The following is an 18,425-nucleotide window of genomic DNA, read 5'->3' on the forward strand; positions in this document are numbered from 1 at the left end:
TTCGACATTTTGACAAACATGATAACATAAGGGACTGACGACATCATAAGATCTATGTAGGATAAAAAAAAAACTTAAATCAAATAGTTTGGGGGTGGGGTGGGTGGGTAAAAATTGCTGCAAGTTTTGTTTATCCAACATCAATTTTACATATATATCAAATCAATTTTTCCCAAATTAAGTGAAAAGGGGGGGGGGGGGGGGGGGGTCAGTGAATTATCCTACATTGAACTTTTGATGTCGACTCGTCCCTAAGATCTGGTGAGCTTTTCGTTGAATATAGGAGATAGTGATTAAAGTATTTGCAAGCAAAGTTCATAAGTTGAGAATTATAAAACAAAATATATTGTTTAACCTTGGACCAATAGATCAAGTTCAAAATTTAGCCATTTCAAGGATCGATTAGGGTGATAATGTAGCACTGGCTATTATAATACTTGTGTAGAACCTTGTATAGAGTAAATCAAGGAGGCAGTAGGAAAACTTATAAGATGTTTCCTAATAATCATGATTACAAAAGAACTTGACACGGATTCTTAACTGAAGGTCTGTCCGATTAGTAAAATTTCGAATGCACTTAAATGAATACATAAGTGACCCCCCCCCCCCCCCCTTAAGTCTCCGCCAAGACTGATAGACTCCTTAAGCCAATTCTGTAACCAAGAGCATTCCTATGTTTATATTTTATTTATTATTGAGTTACTGTTTAACCTTTAGTTCTTCTCTGATTAGAGCTAGGATTTGTATAGTAATAATATACAAATCCTTGATAAGAGCAGAGACATATAAGTATTATATGTCTCTGATAAGAGTAATCCTCGTTTGTCAATTTTCCATAATTCCGCGGCACCACCCCCTCAGCAAACAGTCTTGTATTTAATTCTGAATAGAACAAAATGTAAAATAAGTGAATAAGTTATAGATTAAATAATAAATAAATAATTAAATATTCTTTATTTAGTTTTTTCTTTATTCTCACTTCTTCCAGAGACATGTACGAATGTACATGTATGTCTCTGATTCTTCATAGTCTTATATTAAGGATTTGTAGAGTATACAAATCCTTGATTATAACAAAGGCATATAATACTCAGTGTACCACTTCTGAACTTTTTTGTAATTATTATCTCTACTTAATTCCCCATTCTTGATTCCAGACCGGGTTCCGGACTAACTCTCATATACGTAAATGATCGTAAATGTACGAAAGCTTGACACGTCGAATACGAAAACCCGGAAATATTTTCTCCGTTGCCGTTTTTTATACTATGACGCAAAATCCATGGACGCTCGTCTGCTGCTGAATTCATGTTTTACAGTTTAACAAGGATTTGTATAGTGTCACTGTACAAATCCTTGAGTTTAAAGAATGGAAAGATATATTATAGTCAGATAGATAATACAAAGAACTCTGGTCTTTCAAAACCGATGGGTCAAAAAGTTATTAGTATGAACAGATAAATTGAAATGGATTGCTTGTCGATTAACTGGAAGAAACCGGGGAACGAAAGAAAGTTGTGTTTCTCTTAACGGATTACGTACCCAATATTTTGTACTTGGAAAGCGCAACGAAAGGTAAATATTATCATGTACATATTTAAGAAGATGCTAGTGCTATACTTTTCACGAAAAAAATTTGACTTTATAAATGTCATCGCATGCAAACCCGAAAATCAGTCAAAGATTGTCAAGAACGGACGCAAGTCAACTCGACCCACTGGCAAAACGCCCTACTTTTTTAACAACACGCCTCCCTTTTTAAAAATATCCCACTCTTGTTAAGGGAGTTACCATGTGAGTTTTATTGGGGGGTACTGGTAGGGGTGTGTTATTTGAAAAATATGCGGAACTGGAGTTCTGTCAACTTATAAGTTAAAAAAAGCTAGGATTTATGTAAAGAATTACCAGGAACAAATATAGTGAAAAATTAACTGGCAGGACAGAGATTTCAATTAAAAAAAAATGCAGGATAACATTCTTATCCTAGCCCCCACCCCATAAAAATCAAGTGGTGGCTTCCTTACCAACTCACCCCGCTTTTAAAAAAAATTGCCCCACTTATGAAAAGGGTTAAATCCGTAAAATATACTCCTGTCAACAATGGCAACTCGCCTAACTTGGGTAAAATCCAAATGAATATAGAATATAAAAAAAATAAAGGTCTGCCAACTCGCCCGTATTTACTTATCTACCCAGAAATTAGAAGACACTGATACAAAGAAATCGAAATTTAATATATGATATTTATTGATTTAAAATGATGTTTCACTTCTTAAAATATGATTGTAGATTCATTATTTATTATTAAATTATTATGTAATTTATGTATTTATTTATTGTATCATAATCTATTTGATTCTTTTTTTAGCTGACTCAAAATCATGTATGATGATGCTGTTTGGGCCCCCTGGTTGTACATAGGAAGTGGACTCCTCGAGAAGATGAAAGGTCTGCTTTACATGTATGTAATGTAAATATAAAAATAAGAAAATGTGGTGATTGCCAATGAGAAAAAATAGAGGAATTTTTAAAAGTGTAAATTCACTTGTTTTTCAATCCTAATAAATCTGTCATATTGTAATGATAATAATGTTTAAATTACGTAATTATTTTGAAAATAAAATATTGTTTACACCAATGAGAAAAGACAACTCTCCACCAGAAATCAAATGACATTGAAGTTAACAACAATAGGTCACTGTACATCCTTCAACAATGAGCAAAGCCAATACCGCATAGTCAGGTTTTAAAGACCCTATATGAGAATCCCAAATTTGTAAATCAATTCAAACCAGAAAACTAACAGACTAATTTATACAATGTAATATATAAAAAACAGAACCAAAAAACCAAAATATTATGAACAGCAACAAACGACAAACTGAACCACTGAATAACACTAACAGGCTTCTGACATGAGACAGACGCATTCAAAAGGTTGTGGTGGGGCTAGACTAGTAGTTTGTGGTACTAAACCAACCACCTTAGCTGGGATATTGGTGTGAAAAGGGCTTTTAAAGCAGATTTATACATCCCCAAAACTAAAAAGACTAAGTATAGATCTGAGAGTACTCCCAATTGCTAACAGCTAGTTCAAAGCCAATAACAACTTTCAAGGTACATGTACATGTATTTACCACCAAACCTTGTCTCGTTTAGTCCATTTCTCAGATATTATCTTATATCAATGAATATCAAATACTAGTTCAACTTTTGGTATAATTTAAACATTTTTGAATGACTTCAAATTTCAAAAAGTATCATGATTATTAAAATAACTTGATGGTAAGTTGATGCCCAAAGATTGGCATTATAAATCATGACAGATTCAGAGATCCAATTATACATGTATATAACCGCTTTTGTTCATCCCTTCATTCAAGGGTCATATGGATTTTATACGATGGATTAGATCATTAGAACATTAACATGATTAAATACTTTGAATTTTTATAGTCATTTTTATACGCCTGTCAAAATTTTTACGGGACATATTATGGTATACAAATGTCCGGCTTCCGGCCGTCTGTCTGTCTGTCTGTCTGTCTCTCTGGCGTCCACATGTCGCACTGTAACTTGAGAACCACTTATCCAAATTTAATGAAACTTAACATAGTCGTTTCTTATGATGGTCAAACTATCTGCATACTTTTTGGTGAAAATAAGATTTAAACTTTCGTAGTTACAAGACTTTATAGCTCGTGGCACTGCTGTTTATTAGCTTTTCTCATCACAAGGCTTCTGTCGTCATTGTCCGTTGCTGTTAACTTTTACAAAAATCTTCTCTTCTGAAACTAGGGAGTCAAATTGAACCAAACTTGGCCACAAACATCATTAGGATATTTAGTTAGAAATATGTGTCAGATGACCTCTCCTGCTAACTAACATGCCAACATGGCTAAAAATAGAACATAGGGGTAAAATGCAGTTTTTGGCTTATACATGTGTAGGACTCGGAGGTGCAATGGGGACGCTGAAGTGCGATGGTCCACGCAGAAGTGCGATAGTCCACGCCGAAATGCGATGGTCCACGCCGAAGTGCGATGGTCCTTTAGATAAAGTGGGATGATTTTGCATGACGTTTGATATTGTGACGTTTTCAAATACAACGTTATGAAACAAATGGATTCACAGGCAGGAGAATAAGATTTGTAGATGAAGGTTTCGTACGTACTAAGGAAAGGAAACAGAATGAAACGAACGATTTAAGTCCCAAACAGTTTTGAGCATGTCTTGGTCTTATATAAAATTTGACTTCTCCTCAAGTTAACATCACATGATTTTGTGTGGCCAACTTTTAAAATAATAAATTAATTATTAGCAATGTTTTCGTTATATCAAGTAGCGATAATTTTGTTTTATTCTCGAAATGAATCCGGCATGCTTTGTAAGAAAACGGGCAATCTTGGTTATTTTATTTTGTTTAAAGTATTAATATTCTGCTATGGGTTAGGCCAAAAGAAACCCAAATGGTGCCAACTTGTTGTAATTCTCAGTTTCTGCTGCTTAGCGAAAAATCTGCTAATTCTCAAGCTAATGACAGAACAAGCGTCATGTCTCACTATATGTCAAGCATAAATGTAATCGGTAGTTTTTATTTCTTAAAAACTGTTATGATTTATTAAATAAATAGATGCATGAATGTTGTGAGAAATTTCGTAGCTACTGACATGACAAGAACAAGTTACTAGTATATTTGATAAAATTAAATGTATCCTGCTTAGTTAGTACTACAAAGAGCGCTGTGCTATACCCGTTTTATTTTTTATCGCACTTGAATGCTCATTATAAAAACAATGTCCCCCAACTTGAATCCATTATACTTAATCTGAGCCATCCAGTCTATTTTCTGCCTCATACTGTTGTATACTAAGCAAAACATTAGCAAATTAAAAATTAAAGTCTTTATTTTGACCTGACCAGAAAACCTGGTCTTCCAAATGCGAGGCTAGCACATTAACCACTACACCGCCACATTTAAAAATGGGATTTCAACTTTAGACCATTGCATTTAGCTAGTATACACAACGTCACAGTTAGACCATCGCACTTCAGCGTACCCACCAAACGCACTTCAGCATATCTAACAACAAGTTAGTGTCACAATGGACCATTGCACTTCAGCGTGTTAACCAACGCACATCAGCATGGACCATCGCACTTCGGCGTGACCATCGCAGTTCGGAGTAGCATCGCAGTTCCAAGTCCTACACATGTATCTCTGAGACTAAAGCATTCAGAGCAAATCTGACGTGGGGTTAAAACGTTCACCAGGTTAAGTTCTATCTGCTATGAAATTTTTAGACAAATCAGACAACCTGTTGTTGGGTTGCTGCCCCTGAATTGGTAATTTTAGGGAAATTTTGCAGTTTTTATTTTTGCGGTCGTATATTGGTATGACGTTGGCGTCGTCGTCGTCGTCCGAAGACACATTGGCTTTCGCACTCTAACTTTAGTTTAAGTGAATGGATCTCTATGAAATTTTACCATAAGGTTCAATACCACAAAAGGAAGGTTGGGATTGATTTTGGGGGTTATGGTACCAACAGTTAAGGAATTAGGGGCCAAAAAGGGGCCAAAAATAAGCATTTTTGTAACTTCCAGACATAACTTGTGTGTTAGTGTATGGATCTCTCTGACATTGTACCACAAGGTTCCATATCACACAGGGAATGCTGGGATTGATTTTGGGGGTAATTGTCTCAAAATATTAGGAATTAGGGGCCAAAAAAGGGGCAAAAAACAAGCATTTTTCTAGTTTCATGACAATAACTTGTGTGTAAGTGTATGGATCTTTCTGAAATTGTACTACAAGGTTCCATATCACAAAGGGAAAGCTGGAATTGAGTTTTGGGGTAATTGCCCAAAACGTTTAGGAATAAGGGGCCAAAAATAAGCCTTTTTCTAGTTTCCAGACAATAACTTGTGTTAAAGTGTATGGATCTCTCTGAAATTGTACTGCAAGGTACCATACCACAAAGGGAAGGCTGGGATTGAGTTTGGGGGTGATGAATCATAAGGGGGTTCAAAAAATTTGGGGGGGGGATTTTTTTTTTTTTTTCCTTTTTTTTTCTTTTAAAATTTTCCATTTTAAGTTGGTTATTTCTGTGTTTTATATTTAAAAGCAAATAATAATGATATGGTAGGAGATACACACCTAACAGGATGTGTAAATTATTATATAATAAGTACTGTGCAATAGCAAGAAATTTTCAATTGCACAGTATTGCACAATAGCAAGAAATCTTCAATTGCACAGTATTGCGCAATAGCAAGAAATCTTCAATTGCACAGTATTGTGCAATAGCAAGAAATATCCAATAGCACAATATTGCGCAATAGCAAGAAATTGTCAATTGTACAGTATTACGCAATAGCAAGAAATATTCAATTGCACAGTATTGTGCAAAAGAAGATACTTCGTATAAATTGCTTATTTCTTGACCAATTTCAATGGGGTTTTATTCTTGAATTCTTGGGGTTCTTTAATATGCTGATTCTAACCGTGTATTAAGTTTTTGGATTTTGGGCCCCGTTTTTAAATTGGTCCACATTGAGGTCCAAAGGGTCCAAAATTAAACTTTGTTTGATTTCATCAAAAATTGAATTATTGGGGTTCTTTGATATGCCGAATCTAACCGTGTATTTAGATTCTTAATTTTTGGTTCCTTTTTCAAATTGGTCTACATTAAGGTCCAAAGGGTCCAAAATTAAACTTAGTTTGATTTTAACAAAAATTGAATTCTTAGGGTTCTTTGATATGCTGAATCTAAACATGTATTTAGATTTTTGATTATGGGCCCAGTTTTCATGTTGGTCCAAATCGAGGTCCAAAATTAAACTTTGTTTGATTTCAACAAAAATTGAATATATGGGGTTCTTTGATATGCTGAATTTAACCATGTATTTAGATTTTTGATTTTTGGGCCCCATTATCAAATTTGTCCACATTGAGGTCAAAAGGGTCCAAAATTAAACTTTGTTTGATTTCATCAAAAATTGAATTCTTGGGGTTCTTTGATATGCTGAATCTAACCATGTATTTAGATTTTGGATATTGGACCATAATAGGTGAATGTCCAATTTAAAATTTTTAAGTTCTTAGACCACATTCATTCTGTGTCAGAAACCTATGCTGTGTCAAATATTTAATCACAATCCAAATTCAGAGCTGTATCAAGCTTGAATGTTGTGTCCATACTTGCCCCAACTGTTCAGGGTTCGACCTCTGCGGTCGTATCAAGCTGCGCCCTGCGGAGCATTTTATTGGTAATTATCTTGAATATTATTTGAGATAGAGATAAACTGTAAACAGAAATAATGTTCAGCAAAGTAAGATCTACAAATAAGTCGACAGGACCAAAATTGTCAATTGACCTTTTAAGGAGTTATTGCCCTTTATAGTCAATTTTATTAACCATTTTTCGTAAATTTTTGTAATCTTTTACTAAAATCTTCTCTAAAACTGCTCGGCCAAATTTAACCAAACTTGGCCACAATCATTATTGGTGTATCTAATACTATTTATTATGATTTAAACGTTATTTTACATGATTTCCAAAACCACAGTGGATACTGGTGAGTGACTGAGGCTCTTGGAAGCCTCTATTTTTTCAGGGAAAGTTTGTTGGTCTAGTTTTAAAAGATCAAACTAAGCCAATTTTGCCGGATCAAATATTAAAGGCAATTTTGGCAGATATTATAACTTCATTTCATTAACCATTATTTCTTTTAGCATTTTCAATGAAAGTACAAGTACTTTGAGAAGTAGGAGAAGCTAAGCAACAGAACAGAATTCATTTGGGTCATTGATGTCTAGATTATATAGTGGATTCATAGATTGTCATATTGATTTATGTGCATATGAGCACAGAGGAGCAGTAGTCAATGAATAATTTTGTGATGAGAGGTATGTTATTAAAATGATGACTTTATTTGAATATTTTTTTCTTGTCAGACTCGGTACATCATGTTATTGTACATGTAGTTTCCAAGATTATTTTAAAGTTTGAGGTCATAGAGTTCAAAGTTTTGATTCTTGTTGTGGGCAAGTCGAAAATTATCCATGTTAGAAGTGACAAATTATTTTTTTTACAAAACCGTAAACAATTTGTTGATATTCGTGATGAGGTCAGTTTAAGGAAACCAAGAAATAACTTATGGTAAAGTCATTAATATTGTGCAGTTGTAGTAATAATACTCCTTAGTACTTAACTTAAATGTTGACAAGTTTCTGATTCCTTGATACAGGTCTGAATTTGGATTGTAAATAAATATTTGACACATTATAGTTTTCTGAATAAATGTAGTCAAAGAACTTGACATTGGTTACACAGCTACTTTTGCATAGCTACTATTTCTGTACCAAAATTATGTAGTACTGGAAATCTACTTTTAATATTTAGTACCATTTTGTTACTTTAAAATTATCATGATATTAAGTTCCTGTATTTTACAGTACTTGATTTGTACTTGAAATTTAAGTACTACAGTTTTTTATTCATGTTATTACACCGTTACATTTTCAGCATTTTGATAGTTTGTCTATTTCACATCTCTTAAAGTTATGATTTTCAAACATGGAATATTATGATCACTGTGGGTATTATTTCTGTACCAAAATTTTTAGTACAAAACAAGTACTGTAAAATACTGGTACCTTACCTAAATATTACAATAATTTTTGAGTAAAGAAGTAGTACAGAAATAGAGTAAAAAGGATAAGAATGTACGAAAAATGCTCTGGTTACCAACCAATCAAAATCCGGCATTACTATATAAGGTTGAATTTATAAGGAAAATTGCATTGCAAGCAATCCCAAACAGGCCTACATTTCTTGTAGATGAATTATATATGAAAAAGTTTAAAAGAACAAACAATTTTTTTATACAACCACAATATGGGGTCGTATACTGCTACACAGTATACTGCTATCACATTGTTGTCCTTTAAAGACATTTGGGTTCTGGACAAAAAACTTTAGTTTAAGTGTATGGTACTCTTTAATCTAAAGGTTCAATACCCAGTGGCGGATCCAGAAATTTCCCCCCTATAATGTGTCAAATATTTGATTACAATCCAAATTCAGACTTATATCAAACTTGAATATTGTGTTCATTTTTACCCCAACTGTTCAGGGTTCGTTTCCAGCTTTGCTTGGGAAACCGTTTATTGAAGTTTATTTTGCTTTTTGACAGAAAATTTATCCATTGCCAAGGTACATTGAAAGGTTTTTCTTTTATTAAAATATGCACATATATTTATATTAATTTTTTATAAGCTTAACTGTTGATCTTCTTTCTGTTGTTTGCATACATTTTGTTTCAATTCACTCAAAAGTAAAAGTATATAGTAAAGGTATAAATTAGTGAGCATCAATTCATACTACATGTAGTTTTTGTCTGGACTTCTTGATTAAATTATTTATATATACAATTTTAGCTTGTAACCAAATGAAAGGAAAGTACAGTATTGACAATGATTGATATCACTGGTGAACATGTATGTCATGTAGGTGTGAATGTCCTGCAAAAAAGAACTGATATCAAAGTAAGTTCATCTGTAGAATTGCAGTTAATTTAAATAATTTGATGTTATCTACCTAAAACTGTTTCAAGTATAACTGTACATGTACACTGTTGCTTATTTTTCTCACTTTCCCATGTAATGTATGCATCAAGGCATCCTTACTTTGCCCCTTCTACTGCTCCATACACACACACTTGAGATGTCAGAAGTTCAAACTATCATAGCATTTACATTTCAAACTTACACAGCTACAATAGTACAAGTAATCTTGATGTACAGTTCTAAAGATGCATATCGAATGTACATCTGTAAAGCTGTATATAAACTGTACAGCTGTAAAGCTGTATATCAACTCTACAGTTTACAAACAGTTTTACAGATGTACAGTTTATATACAGCTTAACAGCTGTACAGTTGATATACAGCTTTACAGATGTACAGTTTATATACAGCTTTACAGCTGTACAGTTGATATACAGCTTTACAGATGTACAGTTTATATACAGCTTTATAGCTGTACAGTTAATATACAGCTTTACAGATGTACATTCGATATGCATCTGAGAACTGTACATCAAGATTACTTGTACTAAAGTAGCTGTGATATAGACATCAATCTTATTCTACGAGAAGAGAAAAAGGGGGGGGGAATCAGAATCAAAGGCATGTATAATAGATGTGCCATTTGACTTTGGTACACTCAAAATGATTGCTACTACCTTGACAATGTCCAGTACGGGGTGACATCCTCCGCTATTGCTTGCAATAGCAAATCTAGTGTTAGAATAACCTTAATCGCCATTCATTTTTTCTGATGTAAGAAGAGGAAATAGAGTATATTTCTCAATCTTACGTGTAAAATTGTGCGTTAGATATTTGACACTGAACAGCACAAAACGTATAGACAAGGAATAAACCAATGCAAAATGTGTCATTTTAGGCTATACAAAGTATTGATCAATCAATCAAATCATGATTAAAGTGATCAAATCATGATAAGAGATCAATCAATCAAGTTTGATATCAAACAAGTAATTAATCAAGTGCAGAATTCGAAAAAAAAATGTCCCCTCACCTTTTACAAACTGTCAATCAGTCGATCAATCAATCAAACGATTGATCAATCAATCGATTGATTGATCAATCATGATCACAAACCATCAATCAACCAATCCACATCATTTTTCCGATCAATTTATGAAAGAAAATACCTTTAATTCGCTTTTGAACAATCGACTTTTGCATATTATTATGTCACCCCTTTGATAAAAGGGGGGACATATTGTCATTCTACGAATTATTCTTCCACACTTTTTGTCCAGCTTAGTTCTCGGAGATGACTTGACATACATTGATAAAACTGCTCCATAATGACAATCCCCATGTGCAGATGTGCACTTTGGGTTTGGAATTTTCAAGATGGCTGCCGTTACCATGGAAATGGCAAAAATGTGAAAAACCGAAAAATGGTCCAAATTAAATGAAACTTTATAGCTGTACAGTTAATATACAGCTTTACAGATGTACATTCGATATGCATCTTGAGAACTGTACATCAAGATTACTTGTACTAAAGTAGCTGTGTACCTAGTCAGACTGGCCTATATTATGTATTGATAAGTTGTTATCATTTAGAATACATAAAATATTTGCCACTGGACATTAAAATAAGCAAAAAAAATCAACCAATTAATGATTTTGCATTATCAGAATGAATTTGCAAACATATAGCAATCAGATTATGTACATGGATAAACCTTGGAGCTTTTTCAATGAACCAGGTTTAACCAGCATATAAATATAAAAAGATGAGGTATGATCCTCAATGTGTCATTTAAAAGACCAAAGGACATTATTATTTATATAATATAATGCTATTTCACACTTTCAATTTTGTTTTTTGATCAGAATGTTTTTTTGTCAAAACTTAGCCATAAGTATTTCTATTCTTGGCGGCATTGTCAACGATTTGTATAAAGCTTTATATTTCAGAAGGTAGAAGACCTGGCCTTGAAGTCATAAAACTTTTGAGTCAGATTTTTGTACTCATACTCCAAAATCAACCAATCAAAATGTTTGATTTCATGTTTCTAGCATAATTTTTGTGCTCCGAGCACTGAGCAAAGTTTTATGACTTCAACCCCTGGACTTCATATCTTGTTTGCAGAGGCTTATGTTACAAAGATTCTGTCTGTCATATGTCCATTGTCCTCGACCTCATTTTCATGGTTCAATAACTGCTTGAAAAAAATAAATAGTTCTTTTGTCATGTGAATTTCTCACTTATGACATGTATGAGTTATAGGATATTATAACTATATTTGGTATATGGGTTCCTTGCAACATCTACATGTCTGTTAGAAGGGTTCACCTGACTTCTTCTTCACTTTTTTGATCAGTGACAAGGTCCATTTCTCAAATCCTATAAGCAGTAGGTCAACTGTACATGTATATCAGTCTGGCAAGTCAGTCTGGCAGGTTTCATCTGATCTTGGGTATGACCTCATTTCATTTATCAATGTTAAGTTTTTGTATTTTTGCTGATTTTCAAGTACTACAAGCTTAAATATTAGGTCAACTATATTTGGTGTATAAAAAAATCGTTTGGTGTAGATGTCTGTCTGATAGGATTTATCCGACCTTCACCTCATGGTCAAAGATCTGTAAAGTGTTAAGATTTTGTGATACTTTTAGTAATTTTACCTTTATCTTAAAGAATTTCAACATAAAATAAATGGTCAGCATGTGCACTAAGTCTTGTTGAGGTACTGGTTACCTATGAGTTGTACGCTTAACATGCTTTGACAATTTTGTAAATACTGGTTCAACCTACAGCTTGTATTTAATAGAGGCTCTTCCAAGTTACGGCTATGGTAGTTTGATCAAAATTCCTTCATTGTTTGATTAATCTATTGATACTGTTTCTGCACATTGATATATGAGTACACACACAACTTTGTTTTAAGATTTCATAAAAGGAAAGTAAAAGGAAAGGCTTACATTAGTTTGACAGCAACCTTACAGCAAAAAGTACAATAAACATGGACATGACAGCAGTTTTTATACAACCGGCAAAAATCACATCATCGTCCGAAATTAAAAAAAAAAATTTCTTCAAATATTATTTGGGGGAGGGGTGTCAATTCGCAACAGCATAGTGTACTGCACAAAAGCAAAAAAATGAATATAAATTCAAATCATATAACCAATTCTAGTTCTTTGACTACATTTATTCTGTGTCAGAAACCTATTATTTGTCAAATATTTAATAACAATCCAAATTCAGACCTGTATCAAGTGCGAATATTGTGTCCATTTTTGCCCCAACTGTTCAGGGTTGGACCTCTACGGTCCTATCCAGCTGCACTCGGCAAAGCAATTTAATTTAACATGCTAAAACTCACAATATGTCATAGGCATATACTTTGTAGGCAGTTTGGGACCTCTTAAGTGTATTAGACTATTAATTATTATAACATTACTTCATGGAAGTTAAATTTATATTATTTATGAATATTTTATTTCAGTTACCATTCACAGTGAACATGGTGAAGAATAACCAATACCATGAATACAGGACATAGAAGACTACCTCACAAATATGGGAATTTTACCAAAAATACAACATTTAAATTTACAAAGAAGACATTTATTTTGACATTCATGGACTTTGAAAGTAAAGAAATTAGAATGTGAATAAAAATCCTTGGAAATAAAATTTTGAACTTTGAAGGAGATTGAAGATTATGTTTGTTCTAAGAAAGTTTTAAGAAAACAGATACATTCAAAACTGTAAAAAGGAAACAATACAATATTCACAATTACTCTTGAGATCAATTACTCTTGATATATAATTAAAAGATCATATAAAAGTAAGGAAATTTGGTTGAATTGCCAATGAGAAAAATATCCACCAGAGTTCAAATGATGTGATAGTGAGCAATTATAGGTCCTCCAACAATGAAAAAAAACCAACTATATAGTGTGCTATGAAAAGGTTTGGATATGACAAATAGAGAAAACTAAGAGCCTTATTTTAACAAGTTAATATATGAAAGCAAAATATGAACCAAAGACAAGCACTGAAATACTTATGATTAATGTTGATTTACTCTTGAATATTCATGTAGAATGTTTAAAAAGATTTTAAATCAAAGTTATCATCAATATTCAACTTGTTAAACAACAAGTCACTGTATGACAGAAAGTTCTATGCCAAAAACCTTGTATGTATTGCATCAGAAACAAATTTTAGATAGAACACTAGGAGACTATATAAGGGAATGCAGATAAAAAGTATCATCACCTTAAAATAAAGTATAGCATTTTGTCATTGACAGGTCCATCAAAAGTTTCAGCAATATAACTGTTACATAAAAATCAAACCATACAGGTATTTTTTTTCAAAATATCTCTATATAATAATATGCATAATATTAATAGACGTTATACGTCCGTGGTACAAAAAATCCGTATTACGGACGTGGTACTAAACATCCGTATTACGGACGTAGCATTATAAATCCGTATTACGGACGTTAAACGGATGTTTTACGGTTTGATACGGACGTATTATGGATGGGAAGCAACGGACGTTTTACGTCCGTGGTACTATTCGTCCGTAGTTTTTCCGTATAATACGGACGTATTACGGATTTTTTACGGACGTAATACGTCCGTAGCTATTTTACCTGTGTAACACAGATGCCATCGAAAAAAGAAATGTTGGCTGTTAATATATAACTCCAATGACAACACCATGCTTGACAACAGAGTTAACATTTTAAGTTTCATATTACTTAAATTCACATTTCACTAAGAAAGTATCCTTACAATTGACCTAACCTAAGATCTTTTTGTTTTTGTTCTTTGATATATGAACATGCGTTATCGATATATTTAAACAATACATAAGAAAAGGTTCCAAATGAACCATAACCAATGCTCATTAATGGAATAATTGCCTCTGTATGTTATGACACATCTCTATATTTTTACTTTAAATTATCTAAATGTCATCACAATATGATGGAATAATATAGAATGCACTTTACTTACATCACAACTTCTGATATTAGTTACAGGAGTGCCTTATCAAAACTGACATTGAAAATAATGCAAACCAATATTAATAAAACTATTATCATGTAAATTAACTAAAAATATTTTTCCTAAAAACTTTTCATACAATTTAACAGAAATACTTTTATTACTTTCTTCCTTCTTTCTCATAAGAACATTTCAACTGACAACATGTTCTGGTATTCATTTATCATGTGATCAATGTTTGCAGAATATTTTATATTGCTTCTAAAGTGGCAAACTAAATCATATGTTACAGAGCAAAATAAACACAAGAGTGCACACGCTGAAATGTCTCGCCTGCTTTACTGGCCATTGATTTTATATTGAAAGTCTTAAAGATAAAGGTTTTACAAAAAGCATTACAGAAACTTAACATTTTTAAAAATCTATGACAATGAGGTCAAGGTCAGATAAAATGTGCCAGACAGACATATACACCTCATTGGCAATCATACCGCATCTTCTTATTTTTATACCTTACAATTTTTTTATACACCAAACATAGTTGACCTATTACGTATGTTAATTGAAAAACAGACCAAAACACAAAAATTTAACATTGACCAATGAACCATAAATATGAGGTCAAGGTCAGATGATACCTGCCAGACAGACATGTGCACCTAACAATTATTCCATATACCAAATACAGCTGACCTATTGCTATTAGTATTTGAAAAACAGAATAAAACACAAAAACTTAACATTGACCATTGAACCATAAAAATTAGGACAAGGTCAGATGATACCTTCCAGACAGACATGTACACCTAACAATCATTCCATACACCAAATATAGTTGACCTGTTGCTTATAGTACTTGAAAAACAGACAAAACACAAAAACTTAACATTGACCAATGACCCATGAAAATGAGGTCAACGTCCGATGATACCTGCCAGACAGACATGTACACCTCACAATCTTTCCATACACCAAATATAGTTGACCTATTGCTTATAGTACTTGAAAAACAGACCAAAACACTAAAACTTAACATTGACCAATGAACCATGAAAATGAGGTCAAGGTAATTTGAAACCTGCCAGACTGACATGTGCCCAAAACAATAATTCCATACACAAAATATAGTTGACCTACTGCTTATAGTATTTGAGAAACGGACCTAATCACGTAACTTTAACCTTGATCACTGATCCATTAAATGAGGTCGAGGTCAGGTGAACTCTGTCGGACGGACATGTAGACGTTGCAAGGAACCCATATACCAAATATAGTTATCCTACTACTCATAATAAGTGAGAAATTCACATAACAAACAAACTCAATTTTTTTTCAAGCAGTCGCTGAACCATGAAAATGAGGTCAAGGACAATGGACATATGATTGACGGAAACTTCGTAACACAAGGTATCTGCATACAAGATATGAAGCATCCAGGTCTTCTACCTTCTGAAATATAAAGCTATATACAAATAGTTTACGCTGCCGCCGGATAGTAATACCAATGTCTCGCATACTGCGACTTTCGTCGCAGGCGAGACAAAAAAAAAACCTGAAATTGGATCAACAGCGTTATTCTCATATCTTTAAAACTTATGTTCAGTTTCTCTATTCAATATTTTTTAATGCTAATATTCTTTTTTCTGTAAACTATATCTCAACCAGACCCTCATAGGTAAACTTCTATTGAATTAAACTGACTTTTCAATTCTTAAGGCAAAATAGGTATTTTCTAGGCTAAATTCAAATTTAGATTTCAACATAGAATTGTAATCTGGGTGATACTGGTGAAACTCAAGTCGCTATAAAACTTGTGTCAATGCTATTGAAAAATTTGTAAGGGTTCCGTGGAACCCAATGTCTCGCCTACTTTTGCTGTTAATCGCAGGCTCAACAAAAATGAGATGAGGAAAAAATTTAATAAAAATATTCCTCTCGATACAATTTTTTTTATTGTAAGAAGCTTCTGTCCAAGTTTGGTGAAAATCCAGGATAGTTTATGAATCTAATAAATGTTTTAAAAAATTTAACTGCAGACTGTATGTAATGTTAACTGGAAGAAAAACTAAGTCCATTTATAAGTAAAATATGGATAAACAAGTACAAAATTTTAATAAAAATTTCCTTCTAGATTCTAGCTTTTGATCATAAACAAACTTCTGTCCATGTTTGGTACAAATCCAGGATAGTTTAAGAAAGTTATTAAAATTTTTAAAACTTTAACCACAGAGTGAATATAATGTTTCCTGGCAGAAAAACTAAGTCCATTTATAAGTAAAATACGGAAAAACAGGATTTTTTTTTTTAAATTTACTTCTGGATACTTTCTTATGATCATAAACAAGCTTCTGTCCAAGTTTGGTAGAAATCCAGGATAGTTTAAGAAAGTTATTAAAATTTCAAAAACTTTAACCACAGAGTGAATATTTGTGGATGCCACCGCCGACGACAACGCAGACGGAATGTAGGATAGCTATGTCTCGCTTTTTCGACAAAAGTCGAAGGCTCGACAAAAATGAATAGGGTGACAAAGTCACTTTGAAACAAATATCATTGGTGATGAAACTAGGACATCACGAATATAATTGACACTATTAACCCGAAAAGTAATTTTAAACAAAGTTTGTTATAAGTAAAATTAGATATGAACAACAATAATTGTTCACTTCTAATTCTCTTTGGTTTTTTTGGGCAGATTGGTTGCTGTCTCCTGTACATTCAGCTCATATTTCCTTTTATTGACATTGTAGCAACTCTGAATGTTTGATCTATCTGTGCTTGTAATGTTTGTGTTCTCTATTTTATCTGCTAGATCTGCATAAACTGAGTCATTTCGTAGAGCGCAGAGAAATTCAGTAAATCCCTTCTCATTTCCATGCAAAAGTGAGTCCATTAACTTCCTATTCCTTTGCTCTTCTGATGGACAAGCATTTATCTTTTGAAAATCACCAATTGTCAATACTGCACATGATATCAAATGATCTACTATTATATCATGCTTTACACTGGTAATGATATCTGAATAATTTTTCTGCAGACGAATTTTATACAATGGAACAGTCCAATCTAATAATCCTACAAAAAAAAAATCTCTCCTTTAATATAGGAATTACAGTACAACACATTTGTCCATGCATTGCGTGATAAACAATTTCGCTGAGTTTTTCAAATTTTGAATCTATATTTATAGTTCTTTATATAAAGTATTCGTTCCATGCTCAGATTAACGAACAGTTGTTTCTATGTGAAGAAACGAGGGTTTGAATTACCCGAAATAAAGCCATTACTATTATTGATGATTAAACAATGAATTCAGATATATATTCGTCCACAAGACAGCTACGAAACAACAGTGAAAAACACAATTACCCATAAGATGAACATTGAATTCATTCAGATAGATAAATAATGAAGGATCCTGGAATTTTGAGTTGGTTCGCAAAAAAGGGGAACACTTAAATGTGTGTCAAATATCGGTTGGGGTCACTAAAAATGTCCCAGCTTTTCGCATAATTGATGTAATGTTATTGGATCTACTTTAATGATTAAAAAGGTCATTTAAATCGAGGAAGGGTATGTATTTATTACTTTGTCTCTATGAACCACAAACACAAATAACTTTCAGAAAGATTGATTTTCCATTATCTTGAAAAGAGATATTTACTATAGAATTCCATAAAGTATTTTAACCCTAAACCAAATATAAGTTTCACAATGACCTTATATGATAACGAATCTAAAAACAATTCATTAAATCATGATAAGTGGTTTAGGATGAGTTGCGGATACAATATGGGTTCCCATATGTTTTAGGAAATAGAAACCCCAAAAATAATTTTGACCAAAA

At 32.8% G+C, this 18,425-nt stretch overlaps 1 protein-coding gene and 1 long non-coding RNA gene across 3 annotated transcripts in view; one reads left to right on the top strand and one right to left on the bottom strand.

Moving 5' to 3' along the window:
• The first annotated feature begins 604 nt into the window (after positions 1-604).
• LOC127705257 (uncharacterized) lies at positions 605-14,223 on the top strand. Of its 2 annotated transcripts, XR_007983774.1 has the most exons (5): positions 605-1,575; positions 2,369-2,461; positions 7,736-7,909; positions 9,443-9,550; positions 13,057-14,223. It is a non-coding gene; the product is annotated as an uncharacterized LOC127705257 (long non-coding RNA). The 2 variants fall into 2 exon arrangements; XR_007983773.1 differs by having other exon boundaries at positions 605-2,461.
• A 1,280-nt stretch (positions 14,224-15,503) lies between these two features.
• Positions 15,504-18,425, bottom strand: part of LOC127705233 (uncharacterized) — a 164,653-nt gene continuing 161,731 nt past the window's right edge. The window contains exon 14 of the mRNA XM_052209558.1: positions 15,504-17,653. Within this exon, the coding sequence (XP_052065518.1) occupies positions 17,247-17,653 (407 nt within the window). The 3' untranslated portion in view covers positions 15,504-17,246. The remainder of the gene's footprint in view (positions 17,654-18,425) is intronic.

This window comes from Mytilus californianus, unplaced genomic scaffold (genome assembly GCF_021869535.1).
Source record: "Mytilus californianus isolate M0D057914Y unplaced genomic scaffold, xbMytCali1.0.p SCAF_6, whole genome shotgun sequence".
Classification (NCBI taxonomy): Eukaryota; Metazoa; Mollusca; class Bivalvia; order Mytilida; family Mytilidae; genus Mytilus; species Mytilus californianus.